The sequence below is a fragment of the Eleutherodactylus coqui genome, chromosome 7 (assembly GCF_035609145.1).
Source record: "Eleutherodactylus coqui strain aEleCoq1 chromosome 7, aEleCoq1.hap1, whole genome shotgun sequence".
Taxonomy (NCBI): Eukaryota; Metazoa; Chordata; class Amphibia; order Anura; family Eleutherodactylidae; genus Eleutherodactylus; species Eleutherodactylus coqui.
In genome coordinates, this window is record NC_089843.1 from 218,558,942 (window position 1) to 218,580,377 (window position 21,436).

At 47.1% G+C, this 21,436-nt stretch overlaps 1 protein-coding gene across 1 annotated transcript in view; it reads right to left on the reverse strand.

The window, feature by feature from the left end:
* PPEF2 (protein phosphatase with EF-hand domain 2) overlaps window positions 1-16,367 on the reverse strand; it is an 83,009-nt gene extending 66,642 nt beyond the window's left edge. Inside the window, exons 1-7 of the mRNA XM_066574868.1 lie at window positions 16,265-16,367; window positions 16,020-16,171; window positions 15,152-15,827; window positions 12,906-13,590; window positions 8,265-8,370; window positions 5,385-5,440; window positions 5,105-5,184 (exon numbers count right to left, since the gene is read on the reverse strand). Coding sequence (XP_066430965.1) covers window positions 5,105-5,184; window positions 5,385-5,440; window positions 8,265-8,370; window positions 12,906-13,590; window positions 15,152-15,827; window positions 16,020-16,171; window positions 16,265-16,367 — 1,858 coding nt within the window. The remainder of the gene's footprint in view (window positions 1-5,104; window positions 5,185-5,384; window positions 5,441-8,264; window positions 8,371-12,905; window positions 13,591-15,151; window positions 15,828-16,019; window positions 16,172-16,264) is intronic.
* Window positions 16,368-21,436: the final 5,069 nt, after the last annotated feature.

The window sequence follows — 21,436 nt, forward strand, 5'->3', positions numbered from 1 at the left end:
AATATGAGCCATACAGAAGTTATTCACTTACCTGTTCCGTTGCTGGCGTCCTCGTCTCCATGGTGCCGTCTAATCTTCAGCGTCTAATCGCCCGATTAGACGCGCTTGCGCAGTCCGGTCTTCTCCCTTCTGAATGGGGCCGCTCGTGCCGGAGAGCGGCTCCTCGTAGCTCCGCCCCGTCACGTGTGCCGATTCCAGCCAATCAGGAGGCTGGAATCGGCAATGGAACGCACAGAGCCCACGGTGCACCATGGGAGAAGACCTGCGGTCCACCGTGGGTGAAGATCCCGGCGGCCATCTTCGCAAGGTAAGTAAGAAGTCACCGGAGCGCGGGGATTCGGGTAAGTACTATCCGTTTTTTTTCTTTAAACCCCTGCATCGGGTTCGTCTCGCGCCGAACGGGGGGGCTATTGAAAAAAAAAAAAAAAGTTTCGGCGCGGGACAACCCCTTTAAGGTATCAGCGGCTTTAAAATGCATATATGAAAAGAATTCAGGTTTCTTGAGGAGGCTGGAATCGGCAATGGACCGCACAGAAGACCTGCGGTCCACCGAGGGTGAAGATCCCGGCGGCCATCTTCACAAGGTAAGTCAGAAGTCGCCGGAGCGCGGGGATTCGGGTAAGTACTGGACGGTTTGTTTTTTTTTATGCCTGCATCGGGTTTGTCTGGCGCCGAACGGGGGGGGCTATTGAAAAAAAAAAAACCCGTTTCGGCGCGGGACAACCCCTTTAAAATCCTCCAGTACACATAGATAGCAGCAAAGAAGATAAAGATATGAAACACCCAGCTGAAAAAAAAGTAGCAGTTTACGCATTTCAGATTGTATTGTCCTTCCGGCTCTTTTACACTGAATGATAATTGTTCAGATTCTCGCTGGATCCCAGGAATCTGCATAACATATAATCATTCAGTGTAAATGCTAGCAGCGACTGAACGATACAGGATGATTTGTTTGTTGTTCAGTTTCAGCAGACATAAAAATCAAACAACTGTGAATGGAGGCGGGTGGCAATAGCGATCTCTGACACAATCCTCCTCCATTCACTGGTCAATCCTTGCTCCTATGTGAAAGCACAGGAGCAATTATCGCTGGGATGACTGTTGACCGCTGAAGCCAAGTGATCTGGTGTAAAATAATCCATACAATAACCTCATGTTCTTAACAGGGCAAGAGGAGGATATATGCTACATAACTGAACACCCCCTCCTCAGCTGTGTGACCATGGTTATAAACTGTACATGTATATGTCTAACATAAAAAAAGTGTGTGTAACTATAGGTGTTGCAGTAGTCGCAACCAAGACCAGACCCCTAAGCAAGGGGGGCCCCGAGGCCCCCTTGTCACACTGCAACGCTTACTGTACAGATTAATGTCCTTAGTGCAGTGCAGCATTGGCAGCTTCTCCATCATGGTGACAGTTAGATCTTCCTCCCCGGCCCCAGCTCAGTATTCTGCCCTCTGATCTAGGGCTGGGGAGCAAGTTCTATCATCATGCTGTAGAAGCTGTTGGCGGATCTAGTAAGGGCCTTTAAATATATGTTCAGGCAGGTCTAGGGTTGTGGCTGTGCCACTGGATTGGTGCAGAGTTACTCCAGAGGAGGAGAAAGAAAGAGAGGATACAAATATGGTGGCAAGGAAGGGGGTGGGGTGGGGGGACCATAAAAGGCCATCCCGGGGGGATAGAGGGTAGGGGAGAGAATGAAGGACAGTCTACGGAGGGTGGACATGAGGGTCATTCTGTGTGACAGGGAGGGGGCAAAAAAAGAGATGGTGGCATGGGCAGTGGTCTGTTAGGGAGAGGCATGGAGAGCAGTCTGTGCGACCTTACTTATTGGGAATAACAGCTGGTTGGCGTTATTAAAGGGGGCAGCAGGATGGGAGGGTTGTGCATAATGTGGGAATGTGCAGGAAAAATGGAGCCAAAGATGTCTTTGTTGCAAATTCTGCAGATTAATGAAGAAGCAGTCATAGCGGTCAGGACTGGATGAGGATGAAAACCAAAAGTGACTGATACTAATCAGGGAAGACATCACCTGCGATCACTGGAAGTCATTGCAATCACTATCACTGTGTTGAGCTTGCATCTGACCACCGTACGCTAATTTCGCTATTAGAGGTAATCCAAACCTGATGTTTACATTTTAGACAACATAAGGTTTTTATATATAATTTTGCAGATTTCACAGTAAATAGTGATAACTAAGAATAGTAAAACTACACATGCAACTTGAGGGTGCGGGCAGACGAGCACATAAGCGGCGCGTTTTTGCGACCAAACGTATATACGTGACCATCTGAGGCGTTGGTTTCGAATGTATTCGTTCACATGGGCGATTTTACGGCGCGTAAAAATGGCAATTCGAAAAAAAACGGAACATATGCGACCGAAAAACGCGCCAACGCATATTCGATCGCCGAAAAGACCGTTTGCAAAGTAGGAACAAACGAAAATACGCTTTCTAGCTCTGGTCGTGATCGGTGAAAAACGATCGCTCGGGCGATTATACGTTGCGCTCGTGCGAACGTAAATACGCCTACGCTCGTCTGCCCGCACCCTGAGGCTGATATTTGACAAGTGTGTAAGTGGCTCCTGCGCGACATGTTTTATACTGGTGCCTTATAATCTGGCTGAAGGACCTTTCCTCTCTTTATACCTCTGAGTGAAACGGATTTGATTGTTTCAAGATTTGGGGTAAATCTGACAGATTTGCTGCTCCATTGATAATTGAAGAATGGCAAAGATTTGTATTTGAATATTGATATCTGACAATGGAGCAGTGTTTGCCTAGCTACTAGAGATGAGCGAGCGTACTCGGAAAAGCACTCCTCGCTCGAGTAATGTGCTTTATCCGAGTATCGCTGTGCTCGTCCCTGAAGATTCGGGTGATGCTGCGGCTGACAGGTGAGTCGCAGCGGGGAGCAGGGGGGAGCGGGCGGGAGAGAGGGAGAGAAAGATCTTACCTCCGTTCCTCCCCGCTCTCCCCTGCAGCTCCCCGCTCCGTGCCGGCACCCGAATCTTCAGGGACGAGCACAGCGATACTCGGATAAAGCAAATTACTCGAGCGAGTAGTGCTTTTCCGAGTATGCTCGCTCATCTTTACTAGCTACCCATTTACTTACGTGGTACAGTATGTGCAAAGATCCAGCTTTGTTGAACCTTCGCTAGTAGTTTTAGGCCTAATGTCCACTTGCACACAGGAATTTCCGCTAATGAATTCCTGCGTGCCCGAGGACATGGGGGGAAAATGTCATTATACTCACCTGTCAGGACGCTGCGGGTCTCCCCTCCATTGCGGCTGGATCTTTTTCTTCTGCCCGGCGGCTGTGCTTGGCACGCCAGCAGCGTGCTACATGTATGCGCCGTGCACACTTTTTTTTTTAAACCTCTGCTCTCCCGCATATCCGCAGTACAGCACGAAAACAGCTGCCGCTGTGCCGCGGATACGAATGGCTTCCATAGGCTTCAACGGAAGCCGCGGGAGACGTCCGTATGGGAGACCCACAGGAAAATGGAGCATGCTGCAATTTCTTCCTGTGCATGTGACCCGCCTGCCAGGCAGAAATTACATCCGCATGCTTTTAGCTGCCCTACAGATGCTAATGCATCCCTATCGGCAGCAAGATGCGTGGATTTTATAAATAAAATCCGCACGTGGACATTGGGCCTAAGAAAATTAGTATATAAGTCCCTACACCAACTTACCACTAAAGTTTCCCTCTTTACAAGCCAGAGATATTTATATAATAGAGGGGGGCAGCCAAAATTTGGGTAACCAGAGTAAATCAGGGAATTGCTCTATATGGAATTCTGTTCAATTAGCCTTAAATGGTCTCTAATTTTTTTGGAACAAACTTCTGCTTATATGATCGTCAATGTTAGAGCTATCAATTGTGAGAATCACTTTATTTACCTAAAATGACTTTTTTTTTGCTGAAAAATCACTCTAAAGTGTTGGCCACTATGGGTCTCCCATCCTTCTAATTTGTTCTCCACTGCTTGTTGTCAAGTGAAGTCCCTCTCTAGTAACAGAGATAACAGGATGGAACACAGGAAGTGAAAGAAGATGATGACTCATGCTGCCCTAAGAAGTCTGTGGAGAGAAAAGGAAGGAGGAGACAGACGCAGAAACTCACACAGATATGGCTGCAGCTAATAGTAATTGATTTACTGTCCCAAACTACTAAAAAAAATCACATTTACACTGCGCGATACTGTTGTATAATGTCTTCCATGATTCTGTAATTTCTGTGTGTATGCTATAGAGATATGGAGGAGAATCACGGATTCCTCTGTGTGCAGCATATATAGACATCTCTACTAGAGATGAGCGAGCATACTCGCTAGGGGCAATTACTTGATCGAGCATTGCCCTTAGCGAGTACCTGCCCGCTCGGAAGAAAAGGTTCGGCTGCCGGCGGCGGGCGGGGGAGAGCGGGGAGAAACGGAGGGGAGATCTCTCTCTCCCCCCCGCTCCCCCCTGCTGACTGCCGCAACTCACCTCTCACCCGCGCCGGCAGACGAACCTTTTCTGCCGAGCGGGGAGGTACTCGCTAAGGACAATGCTCGCTCATCTCTAATCTCTACCATCCAGATCAGAAAAAACAATGTTTGAAATAAAGCCTGCAGAGAGGAGAATTGATGGAAAATGTTGGTTATAAGTCATTTAATGGCCTGAAATAGTAGAACTCTTTCTGTACGCACACAACTTATTCTGAAAAGTCACCTGAAAAGATAGTTATTCTTTAAAGGAGTAAACTAAACAACTATGGCAAAAATATATATTTGACAGATGTGTAGCTATAGGAGTTGAAGAAGTAGCAATTACTCCTGGGCCCCAGTTCCTAATGGAAACCAATGCCCCTGTGCTACATAAGACGACACCATTATAAATGGCACATGGTAGGTGGGAGAACCTGTTACAGAATATACATTGGGGCCCAGGGCACCTTTGAAATCTCAACTGGTTATTTTTGTATCAGCATTCAATAAGAAACCTAAATCTATAAAACATTATATTTGGAAATGCAATAAAAGAGCTAGTGGATAACAATAGATACATTCTTTATTTTCTATGCTCTACTAGACAAATAGTAACAACATACCTTTGTCTTTTGTTTTGTACAACACTGCTCTTTTCTCCTCATTATCCAGTCCAACATAATGACAGCCATGGATCTGGAAGCTATAAATCCAATATGACCTTGGAAAAAATCATATTTAACGAGCCCAACGTCTCCTTAACACAGTAACTGGGTGTCCGGACAGGAGAAGCACAGATTGTTTTATTTACAAAACGGTATGACTGTGCTCCACCACGTGATACTTAAGACACTGAAAGGATCTGTAATGGATTAGGATTATACAAGATTCTGAAACAAATACTCTGCAGACTTTTCCTTAATAGCCATGTAGTCCACAGAGCGAGGTGAGATTTTACACTAGGAAATACAGGAGATGCAGAACATTGAAAACAAACCCTCGAGAAATCTGCAAGCGATAGAACATATCCTTATACCATTCACATCAGATCAATTTATAGGCAGTATCAGGCAAAAAAAAAAATATTGTGTATATATAAACTGCAAGAAAATGGTTACAATGTTTCCAAGTATAAATTCTAAAAAACAAAACATCCTCATTAAACATCAAACGTAAAAAAGGGAAATGCGAATGAATCCATTGATACCAATGGGTTCTATTCTCTGCGTGTTGCGCGCACAAATAGGTTCGATGCAAGGAGCCCTTAGGCTGATATCACACATAGTTTTGTTTTTTTTTAGCAAAACTATTTCTTTTCACAGTATTTTTGACACTGGTGGAAAAATTTCATATGAATTTCACCACTAGAATTTGCACCTTTTTGTACATATTTTTGTGTGGACTTTGCCGTTTCGATGGACAAAAACCGCATGTGGAATTTTGAGGTGTAAACGATGTGGAAATTAAAAGGAAATGATATGTCACTTTTGATGCGAAAATGCATGTAAACTGGATTGCCAGGGCAAAGTCCAGATGCGGATTCATGCGACAATCCATGTCAAAAAGATGCGGGAATTTTTCCACTGTGAATTCCGTCATGTTAATATACCCTAAAAAGTGCACGTTTTTGTGTGGCTTTTTCTCTGTGACATTTTGTTTTGTTGGGTCCATAGAGTTTTTTCAAAATTGCAGCATGTTCAGGGTATGCATTTTTTTTCTGTTGGTTTCCCATAGACTTTTCTATAGGAAAAAAATGAAAAATACCCCCCCCACCAATCCCATCAGTGTGACAGAAAAGTGCAACAAATACTTGTAAAAAAAACAGAAAAGCATGAATTCTCTTTTTTTTTTTTTTACAAGTTCCTATAGAAAGAAAGACTGTGTGAAGGAAGCCTAATGTCAGATTCATAAGTAATTTTCGGACTAAAAGGATAGCTGAGTGGCCTGGAGTTTATCTACAAATAGCTTCAAAATGTTGAGGATTTGGAAAAAGGAAAATAATATTTGTAGATTCTAGAATGTTGGAATCTAGCCTAGTTAGAGCTAAAATAGTGCAGCATGCAGTGGTATTTTAAGCTAGTAAAATGAAGGGCGCCATGACAAAAGCCCAAAGAGCCCATTCTAGTCCTTGGGTTTCATCAGACATGGCTGGTATAAGTCAAATGATGGATCCGGCACGCCATTTTAATTTTTCTGTTCCTATTTTTGAACAGAAAAGAAAAAAATGATGGTAATGTGAACAGAACCTCACACTTCCCATGTCTGACATGGAGTAGTAGGATCCTGCCTAGGTATTATTGTATCTTGACGCCACCGGAAGGAGAGGTGGCGTCAAGATACAGGGGGTTTGACAGTGTGGTGACACCCTCTTTTTCTGATTGGCTGCATGGCATTCTCCCTTTGTTCAGGTTCACAGGTCCTGCTTCTGGTCCCGATGTGACTGTAGCCGGCGTGCCAGAAGCGCTGAGGCTGATCCCCTCTGCTGCCCTGTAGCGGGTCCACTGTCTCCCTGCCGCCCCTTGGTAATGCTTACAGCTACTGCTTGTCGCTGCACTGCTGACAGCTCCTGCCACCGCTGTCAACTCGGATTGTTTGTAGGAGCGCCGCTGTCACTCTCCCTGATGGACCTTCCTCCTCCTTACAGCTGCTGCCGGTGCCCGCACTGCTGACAGATCCCGCTCCTGCCACTGATGTCAGCTCCGTTTGCTAGTAGGGGAGACGCTGTCACTCTCCCTGCCGGCCTTTCCTTCTGCTTACAGCTGCAGCTGGTGGCAGCACTGCTGACAGCTCCTGCTCCTGGCCCCGCTGTAACAGTAGACACTGGTGCCCTCCCAGCAGCGCTGAAGTTCAGTGCCTACACTCACACAGGGACAAGAAGCAGGACCTGTGAGCACCAGGAAGCCATGAATGCCGTGTAGCCAATCACAAAAAAGGGGGGCGTCACCGCCCTGCCAAACCCCCTGTATCTGGACGCCAGCTCTACTTCCAGTGGCGTCAAGATACAATAATACCTCCTGCCTAAGTGCTCCTCTACTTTTGTTGTGCCCACTCTTTTTTACACAATAAACCTAATATATACATTGAATGAATATATATATATATATATATATATATATATATATATATATATATAGCAGTCCCACGTAATTGTAAAATAATTATTAGAGATCAGCGGGACCAATCAGATTGGTCCCTGCGCTGAGCCAATGAGAGGCAGCAGTCACTCACCCATTCATGAATTCATGAATGGGTGTGTGAGAGAGATCTGCTTCTGATTGGTCAGGCTGTGACCAATTAGAGGCAGCTCATTCAGCAGGCGTGGATTTTAAATCCCCGGCTGCTGAATACTACTCACAGCTGTTCAGAGCAGTTCAGGAGGACTGCTGCCGGCCGCGCTGAACTCCGTCTGCCGGGACCAGGTGAGTATACATTTCTGGATGAATTGCAGGGAAGGGCTTATATATTTAAGCCCTTCCCGACAATTCATCCCGCGCTCGCCGGCATCCCATTGCTTTCAATGGAGCCGGCTGTATTGCCGGCTCCATTGAATTCAATGGTCAGTGCTCATTTAATCGAGACGAGTACCACGTGGTGCTCGTCTCGAGTAACGAGCATCTCGAGCACCCTAATACTCGAACGAGCATCAAGCTCATCTCTATTAGTGACCATTTTGAAAATATTGTCAAAATAGTGTCAATATTACTATATAAGGAAAGGGGAAGAATAATTTTGGATCTTGGATGTAAGTTGGTAAATGAAGCTTTCTTATCAGCAAACACCTACTTCATTCTCATAGAGTAGATCAACAAGCATAGCTACACAAAACTCATCGTCCCGAGCTATGGAGGGAGTCTTTCTTATCTTATGATATTTATGTAAGGCCGATTTTCTGGAAAAAAGATTAATATCCTTTACCCAGTCAAAATGAGAAAATGCAGGTGTGGGTACAAAGATTAGGCCTCTAATAAGGACCTGTTCTTCAGCATAAGTTAGCCTGTGAAAGGACAAATTCACAATCTGGTATTCATTGGACAGAGTAGAAGATTTATCCTTAGGGAAACGAGATATTAGGGGGATGTGGGTGGAATTTCCCACATCCACTTCAGTTCCCAAATTGACTAGATGTCCATTCTGAATTTTATTTGGACCATTGCAAGAAGATAGGGGGTAGCATACATTCCCAGTTTTAGGTCTAGCTTCCAGTAAGGGAGTGGCTATAGATTAGATTGTAATAGGGTTTTGGTAGTGCTGATTTATTAATCTCTACATAGGCTTTTGGGAGTTGGCCATCCAGGCCTATGTTTTAGGGTGTATATGCACAATTACACACATGATACTAACTAATGACTGCTGGTCACATTTCATTTGCTACCACCATTTGCCCCTTGTTTTAAATATTATTCGATGTTGTCTATGTCTTTTTGAATAATAAAGTATTTAGATTACATTTTAGGGGATATAACTAGAGATGAGCGAATGTACTCGTTTCGAGTAATTACTCGATCGAGCACCGCGATTTTCGAGTACTTCCGTACTCGGGTGAAAAGATTCGGGGGCGGGGGGAGGCGTGGCGGAGCGTGGGTAGCAGCGGGGAACAGGGGGGAGCCCTCTTTCTCTCCCTCTCCCCCCTGCAACCCCCTACTCACCCACGGCGCCCCCCGAATGTTTTTGGCCGAGTACGGAAGTACTCGAAAATCGCGGCGCTCAGATGAAAAAGGGGCGTGGCCGAGTAGGTTCGCTCATCTCTAGATATAACCTATGGGTATTTTTCGCCTTTGGCAACTATACAATAAATTTAAAAAACATGTTTTATTCCACACAGAAAGCGCTATAAATTTAAAAAAAAAAAATTAAACAAAATGCTGTTTTTGCTCATTCCGTCTCCCAAAGTAAAAAAAAAATGTATGCACTCCAAAACGATACCAATAAAGACTACAGTTTGTCACATAGAAAATAAGCTCTCACACAGCTTGATTGACAGAAAAATAACAAATATAGAGAAGCCAAAATAAAATATTTTTTTTAAGAAATGTTTTTTCTTGTGCAAAAGTGGAATACCTGAAAATAATAATTTTCGTATCGTTGAATTCATATCAGGTCATTTATATCCCATGGTGAATGCCATAAAAAATATAAACAATAAAAGAAATGGCGTTATTCTGGCCACTCTGTAGAGTCCACACTACTGCTTAGAGTGGTCATTTGGACAGATACTTCCATCTCAGTTGTGGATCTTCCGAGCGCCTTCAGAGTAAGGATGCACACAGACATTTTAAAAGTTGCGTCCAAAATTCTCAGGCACAACTCATATCAACCAACACATGGGCATCCTGTCTGTTTACAGTCTTATGGACGGGGGACCACATGCCGACATGTATTATTTTCTTCCGAAAGTTCGACAAGAATAGGACATGCTGCCATTTTTTTTTACTTGGACTATTCATCCGAGTAGAAAAAAATTCATGTGCATACGCCCATTTAAATGAATGGGTCCTATCTGTCCCATTTTAAAGGGGTTGTCCCGCGCCGAAACGGGTTTTTTTTTTTTTTTTTTCAACAGCCCCCCCCGTTCGGCGCGAGACAAACCCGATGCAGGGGTTAAAAAAGAAAAACGGACAGTGCTTACCTGAATCCCCGCGCTCCGGTGACTTCTTACTTACCTGGTGAAGATGGCCGCCGGGATCTTCTCCCTCGGTGGACCGCAGGGCTTCTGTGCGGTCCATTGCCGATTCCAGCCTCCTGATTGGCTGGAATCGGCACGTGACGGGGCGGAGCTACCAGGAGCCGCTCTCCGGCACGAGCGGCCCCATTCAGAAAAGAAGAAGACGGACTGCGCAAGCGCGTCTAATCCGGCGATTAGACACTGAAAATTAGACGGCACCATGGAGACGAGGACGCTAGCAACGGAGCAGGTAAGTGAATAACTTCTGATAACTTCTGTATGGCTCATAATTAATGCAAAATGTACATTATTAAGTGCAATAATATGGCCATACAGAAGTGTATAGACCCACTTGCTGCCGCGGGACAACCCCTTTAAGTTTAAAAATCAGACTGAAAAAAAGCCTGTGCGCATGTACCCTCGTGGTTGCGGTCTTTGTTGAGTCTCTGATTACTCCCTTCCTGCCGTAGGATGTGAGCTTATTCCCTGGTTGGGAGGGTTTCCATCAAACGGATGTAAACCTTTGCCCTGTGAATGATGCAAGCTAGCCCATGCCATCAACAACGGGAGCCAGCTGTGACTACCAGCCAGCTTCCCACTGAAAGTGTCACAATCAATTTTGATCACAACATGTAAAGGGCTCATGGAGAGAAGGCGATTACATGGCAGAGGACCGATGGGTTGCCATGGCAACTGGAACCAGACAATGGCATCTGGGTCCGACATGGCCTGTGATCACTATGAATAGTCATAATCCACTTTATGGGTATTCTTCATTGCAAAAAACAAGCCTTCACAGAGCTCCGTTGATGAAAAAATAAAAAAAAGCTATGGGACTTTGAATGCAGCAATGCAAAAATAAAAGAAATCCAAGAAAAGGTGGAAAAACAAAAAAATATATAAATTTTGTATTGTCCTAACAGTGCCAACCGTTAGAAAAAAAATATCATGTGATTTATGCTGCATTATTAACACTGTAAAAAAATAAACCCAGAACACAATGTCAGAATCAACCCCTTAGCGACCACCCCATAGACTTTTTACGCCCTGTTCTGCTGGGCTTTAAAAACATGTAAAAACATGCTTCCTCTGGGTATTAAAGCCCTGCAGGCTGTAGACGTGACAGCTCCCTGCTGTCGGTTACCGGTGGTAGCTGACTTCCGGGAGCTGTCATGGGGGGGGGGGGGGGGGCGGGAAGCCTCCGTTATCGCTGTTATCCTTTGGATAACAGCAATCCCATGAAAGGAAAAAAAAGTTAACATTTCGCCTCCTGTCACGGATCCGATCTGTGAGGTGAAATTACTTACCTAAGGTCTCAGGCGATGTCCCCTGTCAGAATCCTTATCCACAGATCTTTCCCCAGCTTCAGCGCATGCGCCCGTCGCCAAGGTGGCAGACACAAGTGCAGAAGCTGAGGAGGGTCCAGAAAGTTTAAAGATACTAAAGATAGCCGAGAGCAGTGACCGAGGGCCACTGTGAGCAGTCTCAGGTCACATTATCGCCGTTATCCAATGGATGTTGTGCATACAGGCAGATCTTAGGGCCAGAATGGTTTCTGAACACAGGACAAACAAGGGTATCCATTTTGGGTTGAAAGTCTTCATTTATAGGTGTGCTGTACAAAAAAACCTGTTTTTAAAATGACACAATTACCCAAAAAAAAAAAAATCAAAACTTAATTTTTTCCTTCTGCTTTGCTTAGATTCATTCAAAAACTGTGGGGTCAAAATACTCAGTACATCCCTGGATGAATTTGTTCAGGGGTCTAGTTTTCAAAACGGGGTAATTTGTGGGTGTTATCTATCGTTTTGGCCGCTCAAGGGCTCTACAAGTGTGCAATGGGGCCCCAAACACCAGCTGCTCTTTTCATTTTAGGCCTCGTTGTGCATACAGATATGGGCCACAACGGATAGGTTTCTGAATACAGGACACACAGGGGTATCCATTTTGGGGTGCAAATCCTCATTTTCATGTGCATTATAAAAAAAATCCTGTCTTTAAAATGACATATTTGCAAAAATATGAAAATTTATTTTTTCCCTTCTAAATTGCATAACTTCCTGAAAAGAAACTGTGGAGTCAAAATACTCATGACCCTCCCTGAGTGAATACATTAAGATGCGTGTTTTTTAAAATGCGGTCATTTTTTGGTGTATCTATCTTTCTGATACCTATGAGCTTTTGCGATCTTGGCTTGGTGTAGGAAAACAAAAATGTTCCTCAAAATGTTGATAATTTGAATTCAAATAAATTTTATTGCACATCGACAGCTTGGTCACATTTGTATATCACTTCAACCTTATCAAGACAAGCAGTGAAATAAACTTGGTAAACTATTATAGATGTGTCTGCTTCAGAGACTTATTATGCGAGCAGAAAATTAGCAGAGAAGAGGAGACAGAAAACAGAGTATCATGGGGAATTAACGTTGCGCTTCCCCCAGTAATTCTAAGGCATCTTGTTTGCGTTGACTCCTTGTTGTGTATTATCCCCTTCTCTCCTCTCTGTCTTGGTCTATGTTACAAGACTGGGTGCCCAGTCTCGTCCCGTCTTGTAGTTCTGATATGGACCTTTCCTTTGCCGTCGACATTAGTTTTGCTTACTCTATGACACACATTGGGGGGGGGGGGAGGGGGTAGTGGGGTAGGGAAGGAGGGAGGCGGAAAGAAGGGGCCTGGGGAGGGGGAGAGGAGAGGTGTGTGGAGTTGGAAGTAGGTATGGCCGCGTGTGTTACGCTCAGGGGGTCTTTCTTACGATCTCACTGGTCTAAAGAGCCTTGCTCTATCCATTTTCGGAGATTATCCGTTCCCCTGAACGCCACCCACGGCTGCCATAGCTTGTAGTAGGCTTCCCATAGTTTGGGCTCGTCTGCCCCCAGCTCGTCCAATCTCATGAGAGTATGGAGTTCTTCCACCCACATGCCCCTGGTTGGGGCGGCGGCTGAGCGCCACAGTCTTGGAATGAGTCTTCTCATTGCTATTATGAAATGTTTTAATAGACTTACTTTCGCCTCCCTCACGGAGCCCGGGAACAACGAGAGCAGGGCAAGCTTGGGCGTCATCGTAACGTCCGTGTGATTGACTTGGTTGTACAGGGTTGTCACTTCTTTCCAGAGCTCGGCTACTGGCTGACATTCCCACCAAATATGTATCATGTTGCCTCTGCTCCCGCCGCATCTCCAGCACTCCGAGGAAACCTGGGGAAAGATCCTCTGCAGTTGGTCAGGGGTCCTGTACCACCTTGAAACTATCTTGTAATTAAGGTCTTGAATTCTCCCTGCCATGGAAACCTTATGGGTCAGATTCCAGATCCTTCCCCAGTCCTCCTCTGTGAGGTTGTCCCCCAACTCCCGCTCCCAGGACCCCTTGTACCCCAGGGCCTCGTCCCCCGTCTCCCGGCTCAGCAGCATTTTATATAGCTTAGAGATCATGTGCCTCTGGGTTAGGCCTGAAAGACAGATTTGTTCGAACTCCGTAAGGGATGCTGTCAAATTCCCTTTCGGCATCAGCGAGCTCACAAAGCCCCTTAACTGTAGATATTGCAGCCAAAAACCTGGCTGTGGTGGAGCCTGGTCTAGAATCTCTGTCAAAGATTTCAATCCTGACTCTGTCATTACGTCTCTTAGTCTGGGGGTTGGTGTAGCCGGGAGGGACAGGAGACCCGTCCTATTTTTGGTGGTTTCAAATAAGGGGTTTGCAGTAAGCGGTGTTAACGGCCCGGGAACCGTGACCAAGCCCATGCGAGGCGCAAAGCCCGCCCATGTGGTAAACAATTGGAGACTGAAGGGGGAAATATTGGGAATATTTTTTATCCCCCTGGTTGGTATCCAGGGGGCTCCGTATAGGCCATCCGTCTCCCCTGCATGCTCTATTTCCACCCATAGCCTTGAACTCCTGCTTTTGATAATATCAAGGGCACAGTTTGCTATGTTGGCTTTATGGTATAAAGAGAAGTCTGGTAGGCCCAGGCCTCCCTTTTCTTTTTCCCTCGTCAGTATGGAGTGGCGCAGTCGTGGTTTGCACCCCTTCCATACGAAGTTAATAATCAGGGATCTAATTTTTAAAAAAAAAACTCTTGGGAGACCTATTGGAATGGTTTGGCAGATGTATAGAAATCTGGGCAGCACGTCCATTTTTACCGCATTAATTCGCCCATTCCATGAGATGTAGAGGGGGTTCCATTTGCCCAAATCCCTCTCCAGGCTTTCGACAAATGGGATAAAATTTAATTTATAGGCTGCCGTAGGCTCTGCTGAAATACTTATTCCTAAATATTTTAAGTGTGAGTCGACCCACCGAAAGGGGAGTACCGACTTCAGATGAGAGACCTCGGCCTGCGGGAGTGTTATGTTCAGGGCCTCTGATTTCTGTGCGTTGATTTTGTAGTTATTAATTCTCCCGAATTTCTCGAATTCCTTTAAGAGCACAGGCATGCCGATTCGGGGGTTAGACAGGTATAGCAGCAGATCATCGGCAAATAATGCCATTTTATGCTCTGAGGTGCTAACCCTGTAGCCCTTTATTGAGTCATTGCTGCGAATAGCGTTCGCTAGGGTCTCCATAGTAAGAATGTAGAGAAAGGGGGAGAGGGGGCACCCCTGCCTCGTCCCGTTGCCTACTCTGAGCGTATCGGACAGCGTCCCGTTCACTCTGATTCTCGCGGTCGGGTCCTGGTAAAGTGCCATGCTCCACTGGAGCATCCGTGGGCCCAGACCGATTTTCTCTAGTGTGGCAGAGAGGAAGGTCCAACTCACCCTGTCGAAAGCCTTCTCTGCATCAATCGACAGGAGGCATAGGGGGGTGTTAGTCGATTTGGCTCTAGCTATTAGGGACATTGTTTTTATAGTGTTGTCCCTTGCCTCTCTGCCAGGGACAAAGCCAACCTGCTCCAAGTGAATCATCTTAGGGATTTGGTTTTGTAGTCTGTTTGCTATCAATTTAGCAAACATCTTGATCGACGTTTATCAGCGAGATTGGCCTGTAGCTCCCGCAGGCCGAGGGGTCCTTACCCGGTTTAAGTATAACTGTGATGTGGGCCTGCAGAGCCTGCTTGGGGAACGGGTGGCCTTTGTCTACCGCGTTAAATGCGTCTAAAACTATTGGGGCAAGTTCTTCCGCAAATAATTTATAAAATCTAGCTGTATATCCATCTGGGCCCGGGCTCTTATTTACTTTCAGATTTTGGATTATATTGGTCAGTTCTGGGGATGAGAAGTCCTGCTCCAGGGCCTCAGCCTCTGTTGGTGACAGGCTCTTAGGTGCATATTCAGAGAGGTAAGTATCCATCTCATTTTTAAGGGTCTGGTGTGAAGTATGTGTCTCTATCGGGATGTTATAGAGTCTGTCGTAGAAGGATTTAAATTCCTCCAGTATATCCTTGGTGTTGTGTACTACTTGGCCTCTGGCGGATTGAATTTTAGGGATATATGTTTGAGGGGACCTGGGATGGAGGGTCCTAGCCAGGTGCGCTGGACATTTGTCCCCGTATTCAAAGGACCCTTTTCTGATTTTGTCCCTGAGAGCCAAGGAGCGCTGGTCTAGTATCTCTAAGATCTGTTGGCGGACCAGCGAGATTTCCGCCCGCAGTGTTTCGTTTTGCTGTCTTTTGTTAGTGTTCTCCTTGGCCCTCAGGGTAGCAAGTAGCCCTGTCAAGGTGGCTGCTCTTTCTTTTTTAATCCTGGTTCCCTGGGAAATCAGCACGCCCCTTAGAATACACTTGAGGGCTTCCCATTTTATTGGTGCCGGGGTCTGATCTGCTTGGTGTGTCTCCTTAAAAGTTTCAATTTCTTTTCTAAGTATTGATACGCATAGGGGGTCTTTTAGGAGATTGTCGTTGAGTCTTCAGGACTGACATCTAGGTGTGGATCCCCAACCCACCAGACCCCCAAAAACCGGGGCATGGTCCGACCACAGCAGGTCCCCATGTGAGCATGAAGGGGAGCTATCTAAGAGGCTGTGTGAGATCATAAGATAATCGATCCTACTGTAGGAGTTGTGAGCCGCTGAGTGGAACGTGTAATCCCGGGTGTCTGGATGTAATGTTCTCCAGAGATCTATTAAGTGTAATGCATCTAGCTTTTTTTTGAGTGCCCTGATTGCTGCCCGGGAGACGGAGGACTTACCCGATGAAGTGTCCACTTCGGGGTCCATTGCCACGTTAAGGTCTCCGCCCAGAATTATTCTCGATCCGTCCGCGAATTTGGCTAAGGCGGTCAGCACTCTCATCGCCGCAGGAACTTGGTTCTGGTTGGGGAGATAGATATTAGCAAAGGTGGTCACTGTACCCGTTATTTAAACCTTGAGAAAAATATATCTGCCCCCTGGGTCAATAAAGGAATCAACTGGCTGGTATTGGAGCGTCCTATGTAGGGCAATGGAAACCCCTCCTGCCTTTCTCAGAGGGTCGGGACTATGGAGCCACTTGGGGTAGTACGAGGAGGAGCAAGTTGGCACGCTCCCCTCCCTGAAATGGGTCTCCTGTAGCATGGCTACCATTACTCTTTTTCTATGGAGGTGATAGAGGAGCTGTCGTCTCTTCTGAGGGCTGTTTAGCCCCTTGGCATTGTGGGTGCAAAATGTTAAATTCGCCATTTAAGCCTAGAAACCGGGGTGGATGCGTATCTCCCATCTCTCCTCAGGTGGGTTAGGGGCGGGGAAGGGTAGAGGGGGATGACACAAGAGGAAACGACACATCGGGGAAGACCAAATAGGGGATAAACACGTAACTTAAGAACAAATAACATCTGGTAGAGGGCCGCTAGCGGTCCCCTAGAACTAGTGGTTCGCCTATACTAGGCAGAAAACAACAGCTTAAATTAGCTGTCAGCCCTATGTGGGAGTGTGGAGGCCAAGGAAGGGTGGGCTCCCCCCCGCATCTCCACCCCGTCGAGAGTGAATCCCGTGTGTGGGAACCGGGATCGTTAAACATATGTGTGGGCGTACCCAGACCCGGCTACGTCAAATTCGTCCCCCCTGCTAGTAAGATCTTGTGGCATATTCACCCTGTACAGGCGCATTTGGGGAAGGGGGGGAAAGGGGTTATAGGTATAGTAGTGATATATGCATGGAAAGCGGAGAAGCAAGACAGTATGAGGTTGTGGAATGAAAGTGGCTGCGTCCCTGTCACTCTGCCGCTCCGCTTCTGGCGTCTTCATTTCCCCCCTGGCGTTGGTCTCTACGTCGTCGTCTGGATCTCGGAGGTACCGATATCCACGTGTTTCTTGGGGGTGGCACCGGAAGGGAGCACGGTGTTGGCCAATCTGGTAATCGGACTGGGGGTAGTTCCAGAGTTCCCAAGAAATGTGGTAAGTCCCCCAGTCCTCGGAATGTTGCTGCCTTGCCATTCTTGGAAGCATGTAGTTGGAAGGGGAAACCCCAGCGATAGGGAATCCCCCTATCCTGGAGGATGGTCAGCAGCGGTCTCAATGCTCTGCGCAGCTGCAGAGTTCGACGCGAAAGGTCCGGAAGAATCAGGATCTGGGTACCCTGGAAGGACAAATCTTTGATGGCTCGTATTTTTTGTAGAATTAAGTCCTTATCTTTGTAGAAATGTATTCGGCAGACCACATCTCTGGGTCTGCTAGGATCTGAGGATTTCGGTCCGAGAGACCTGTGAATTCTATCTATTTCTAGTAAGGCGGACTCTGGTCGCTTTAATATATTGTTGAAGAATGACTGGGCCCAGCTTTCAAGTTGTGATGGTTCAATTTCTTCAGTGAGACCTCTTATCCGTATATTATTTCTCCGATGACGGTTTTCTGGATCATCGAGGTGCGTGTAGAGATCCAGGATCTGCTGGGAGTGTAGGTGTAGCTCTTGATCATGCGCCTCAAGCGTTTCTGTGACCTTCTCCTGGGCCTCCTCTACTGCCTCTACTCTCTGGCCTATTTGTCGTATCTCCTGCTGGAGAGACGCTACGTCCTTCTTACGTGCAGCCTCGAGTTGCTGGAAAAGGGTATCAATGTGATTCTGTGTCGGTAGAGCCCTTAGATGACTTTTCCAGTCCCAGTCCTCTCCCACTTCTGATTCAAGGGTTTGGTTGTTGGGTTCGCTCTGGGCTAGGTGTCTGAAGTTCGATCGCCCTGTTCTGTTGCCGGAGTTGTCTGCGCTGCCTGTCCCCAGGTTCGGTATGCTGGCTTGCGGCTCGGGAGTCTTGGGTTTGGCTGCGCTTTGCACATCGGTCTGTGTGTATCTTCTCTGTCCCGCGCTTCTTTGTGGTAGCGGGGCGCTGCGATATGGTTGTCCTGGTGGGCCATTCTCTGTCTCGGGCTGGTGGTAATCTGTGGGTTTTTTGAAAGGGGCTCTGGGTCCTAGAAGTTGCTCTGGCGAGCCGTGTGTCAGTGGGAGACTGGACCGCGGGGGAGCCTGATCCGGTTGCGGCACAGGGGGTGTTGATGCAATCTTGGCCCAGTTACTGGACTCGTTCTGCATGTTTGGCCTCTGTGGTGGCTTAGTTGTGGTTGTGGCCTGCTCGTCGGCCAATCTGGTCTTTCTTTGTGATGCACTTTTGTGCGGCTGAGGAGAGCTCGGTCGTGGCTGGCTTGTGTCTGCGTCCGGCGTGCTTATGTGCGGGGTGTGCGTAGGGCCCTTAGGGGTGTCTCCTTGCCGGGAGGGCGGCTTTGGGGAGCTGGATATTGATGGGGTACTGCTCTGCCTTGAGAGACTGTTTCCCGGTGGGGGGTGTTTGCCAGCCAGTCCTGCATCTTGCTGGGGGGGCTCGTCCTGCCTCGCTGGGTGCTGTAAGTCCCTTTGGTTTGGCTGTACCCCCTTGCTGGGCTTGTTGCCTGTGTGGGACGTTGCCCTTTCCCCCTGCTCCACTAGGGGCTCTTCTGCTGAGGAAGGTTGTCGGGCTCTCCCCTTTGCCTTGGCTGCTCTTCCTGGCCCCTTTTCCCCTGCTGGGTGCTGCAGGTCTGCCTGTGGGGGGGCTATCTGAGCCGCAGGTGGCTCTGTTTCTGTGGTGGTGGGGTCTCCCCTTATCTCTGGGGCTGTCTCACTGATTCCCCTTGCCGCTCTCACCTCCTCAGTTGTTGTAGCGCCCTCGGCGCTTGCCGCTCCTCCTCCCCCCTCCGTTATACTGCTGCTGCCGGCGGGTTCCGGCGGTCCGCCGCCCGCCGCTGGTATCGTGCCGTCACCTCCTCTCCGCTCGATGTGGTGATCGGGGTCCTCCGCTGGGCCGCCCAGGCTTCTGGTCTCTCTCCTGTTTCCAGCCGGCTGGTCGCTGTCCGATGCAGGGCTGGGTTGCCGCTCCGGAAGTGGAGCGGGCGCCATCTTGGGAGCGCGCTCCCGGGACTCCGCTCCCGCTGTTCGTCTCAGCAGGGTCGCAATGCTTCTCCTGGAGTCGTCTGGGGAGGTTAGTGCGACTCCTCTCTTCTTTCCCTTCGCCATTGTTGCGGATTGCCGGGTCTGGGTCCTCCACGTGTAGGCTAGATGGGGCTGGATGCGGGAGCCGAGCTGAGGCACGTCTCACTCCTCCATTAGCTGGCCACGCCCCAAAATGTTGATAATTTAATGTTAAATTTGTACGTCTCCTAAATAATTTTAAAAAATCTAAAGTTTTTCAAATGTGCATCCAGAATAAAGAAAACAGATGGAAATATATACCTTATCAAAAAGTTGTACAGTATGTTTGCACATATTTGAAAAAAATTGCAGTTCAAAATGTGAAAAAAATAACAATTTTTAAATTTTTTTTCCAATTTTGGCACTTTTAATAAATATATACAAATTCTATCGGTCTATTTGAATCACCTAAAGGAAGTACAATATGTGGCGAAAAAACAATATCAGAATCACTTGGATATGCAAAACCTTTATGGTGTTATTCCATGTTAAAGTGACACGTCAGATCCCCAAAATTTGGCCTCATCATTAAGGCGTAAACAGGGTTGGTCACTAAGGGGTTAAGGTGTTTTTTTTCTCCCTGCCCTCAAAAAAAAAATTACAATACATTGAATGTACCCAAAAATGGTCTTTCAGAACAGATAAGATTATAGTGACATCATGTGACACTATGATTGCACACAGGGGGACCTTATTTAAGTCGATTTTTCTTCTAAAGTTAATTGGATGTGTTACAATTTTTTATACATTGGATTTTTTAATTCCACGGTGACAATTTGGACAATGTCAGGTCCATTCCATTTAAATTAAAGGGGTTGTCCCGAGGCAGCAAGTGGGTCTATACACTTCTGCATGGCCATAATAATGCACTTTGTAATGTACATTGTGCATTAATTATGAGCCATACAGAAGTTATAAAAAGTTTTATACTTACCTGCTCCGTTGCTGGCGTCCTCGTCTCCATGGTGCCGACTAATTTTCGCCCTCCGATGGCCAAATTAGCCGCGCTTGCGCAGTCCGGGTCTTCTCCTCTTCTCTATGGGGCTCCGTGTAGCTCCGTGTAGCTCCGCCCCGTCACGTGCCGATTCCAGACAATCAGGAGGCTGGAATCGGCAATGGACCGCACAGAAGCCCTGCGGTCCATGAAGACAGAGGATCCCGGCGGCCATCTTCAGCAGGTGAGTATGAAGATGCCGGACCGCCGGGATTCAGGTAAGCGCTGTGCGGGTGGTTTTTTTAACCCCTGCATCGGGGTTGTCTCGCGCCGAACGGGGGGGGGGGGGGGGGGGGGGGGGTTTAAAAAAAAAAACCCGTTTCGGCGCGGGACATCTCCTTTAAAATCCATCTCCAGGTTGCAACACATGCAACAGAACCATATACAAATCATTGCATATAAATAAGGCTGCTTTCACGCGGCCAAGAAAATCGCGAATGGGGTCATATACATGATTGATTCTTTCCCTTATCGCATCGTGGTGCAGGAAAGAAAAAAATCAAAACAAAAACAAAACAAAAAAAAAAAATCGCAGCCTGTCCTATCTTTGGCCGTTCCCTTGGAAGACCTCGCCTATTGTTTTCAATAGGCTGACAGAGCATCGCGCAGTGTGCGAGGTGCAAGCAAATGTGATGCAATGTTTCCCCTTCAAAATAATGGGGTAAAACTTGCTGATCTTCCAGACGCTTTCATATGGCCGAGAAAAACGTGTGAGATTTGCGCCTTGGGAGACGCACAAAGGTCGCACGAATATGAACCCCATTCTTTTGAATAGGGGCCGGTGAAGCATCACACAGCGTGCGAGGTGCAAGTGCGATGTGATGCTTCCCATTGAAAACCATGGGGAAAAAATTTTGCCAATCCTCCAGCGCAGCTTTCCGCCACGCTGGAGGATCGCTAGTTCCCTGAAGTGATGCACATTCCCAAGCTTGATATTGGGTTGAGTACCACGATCCGATAT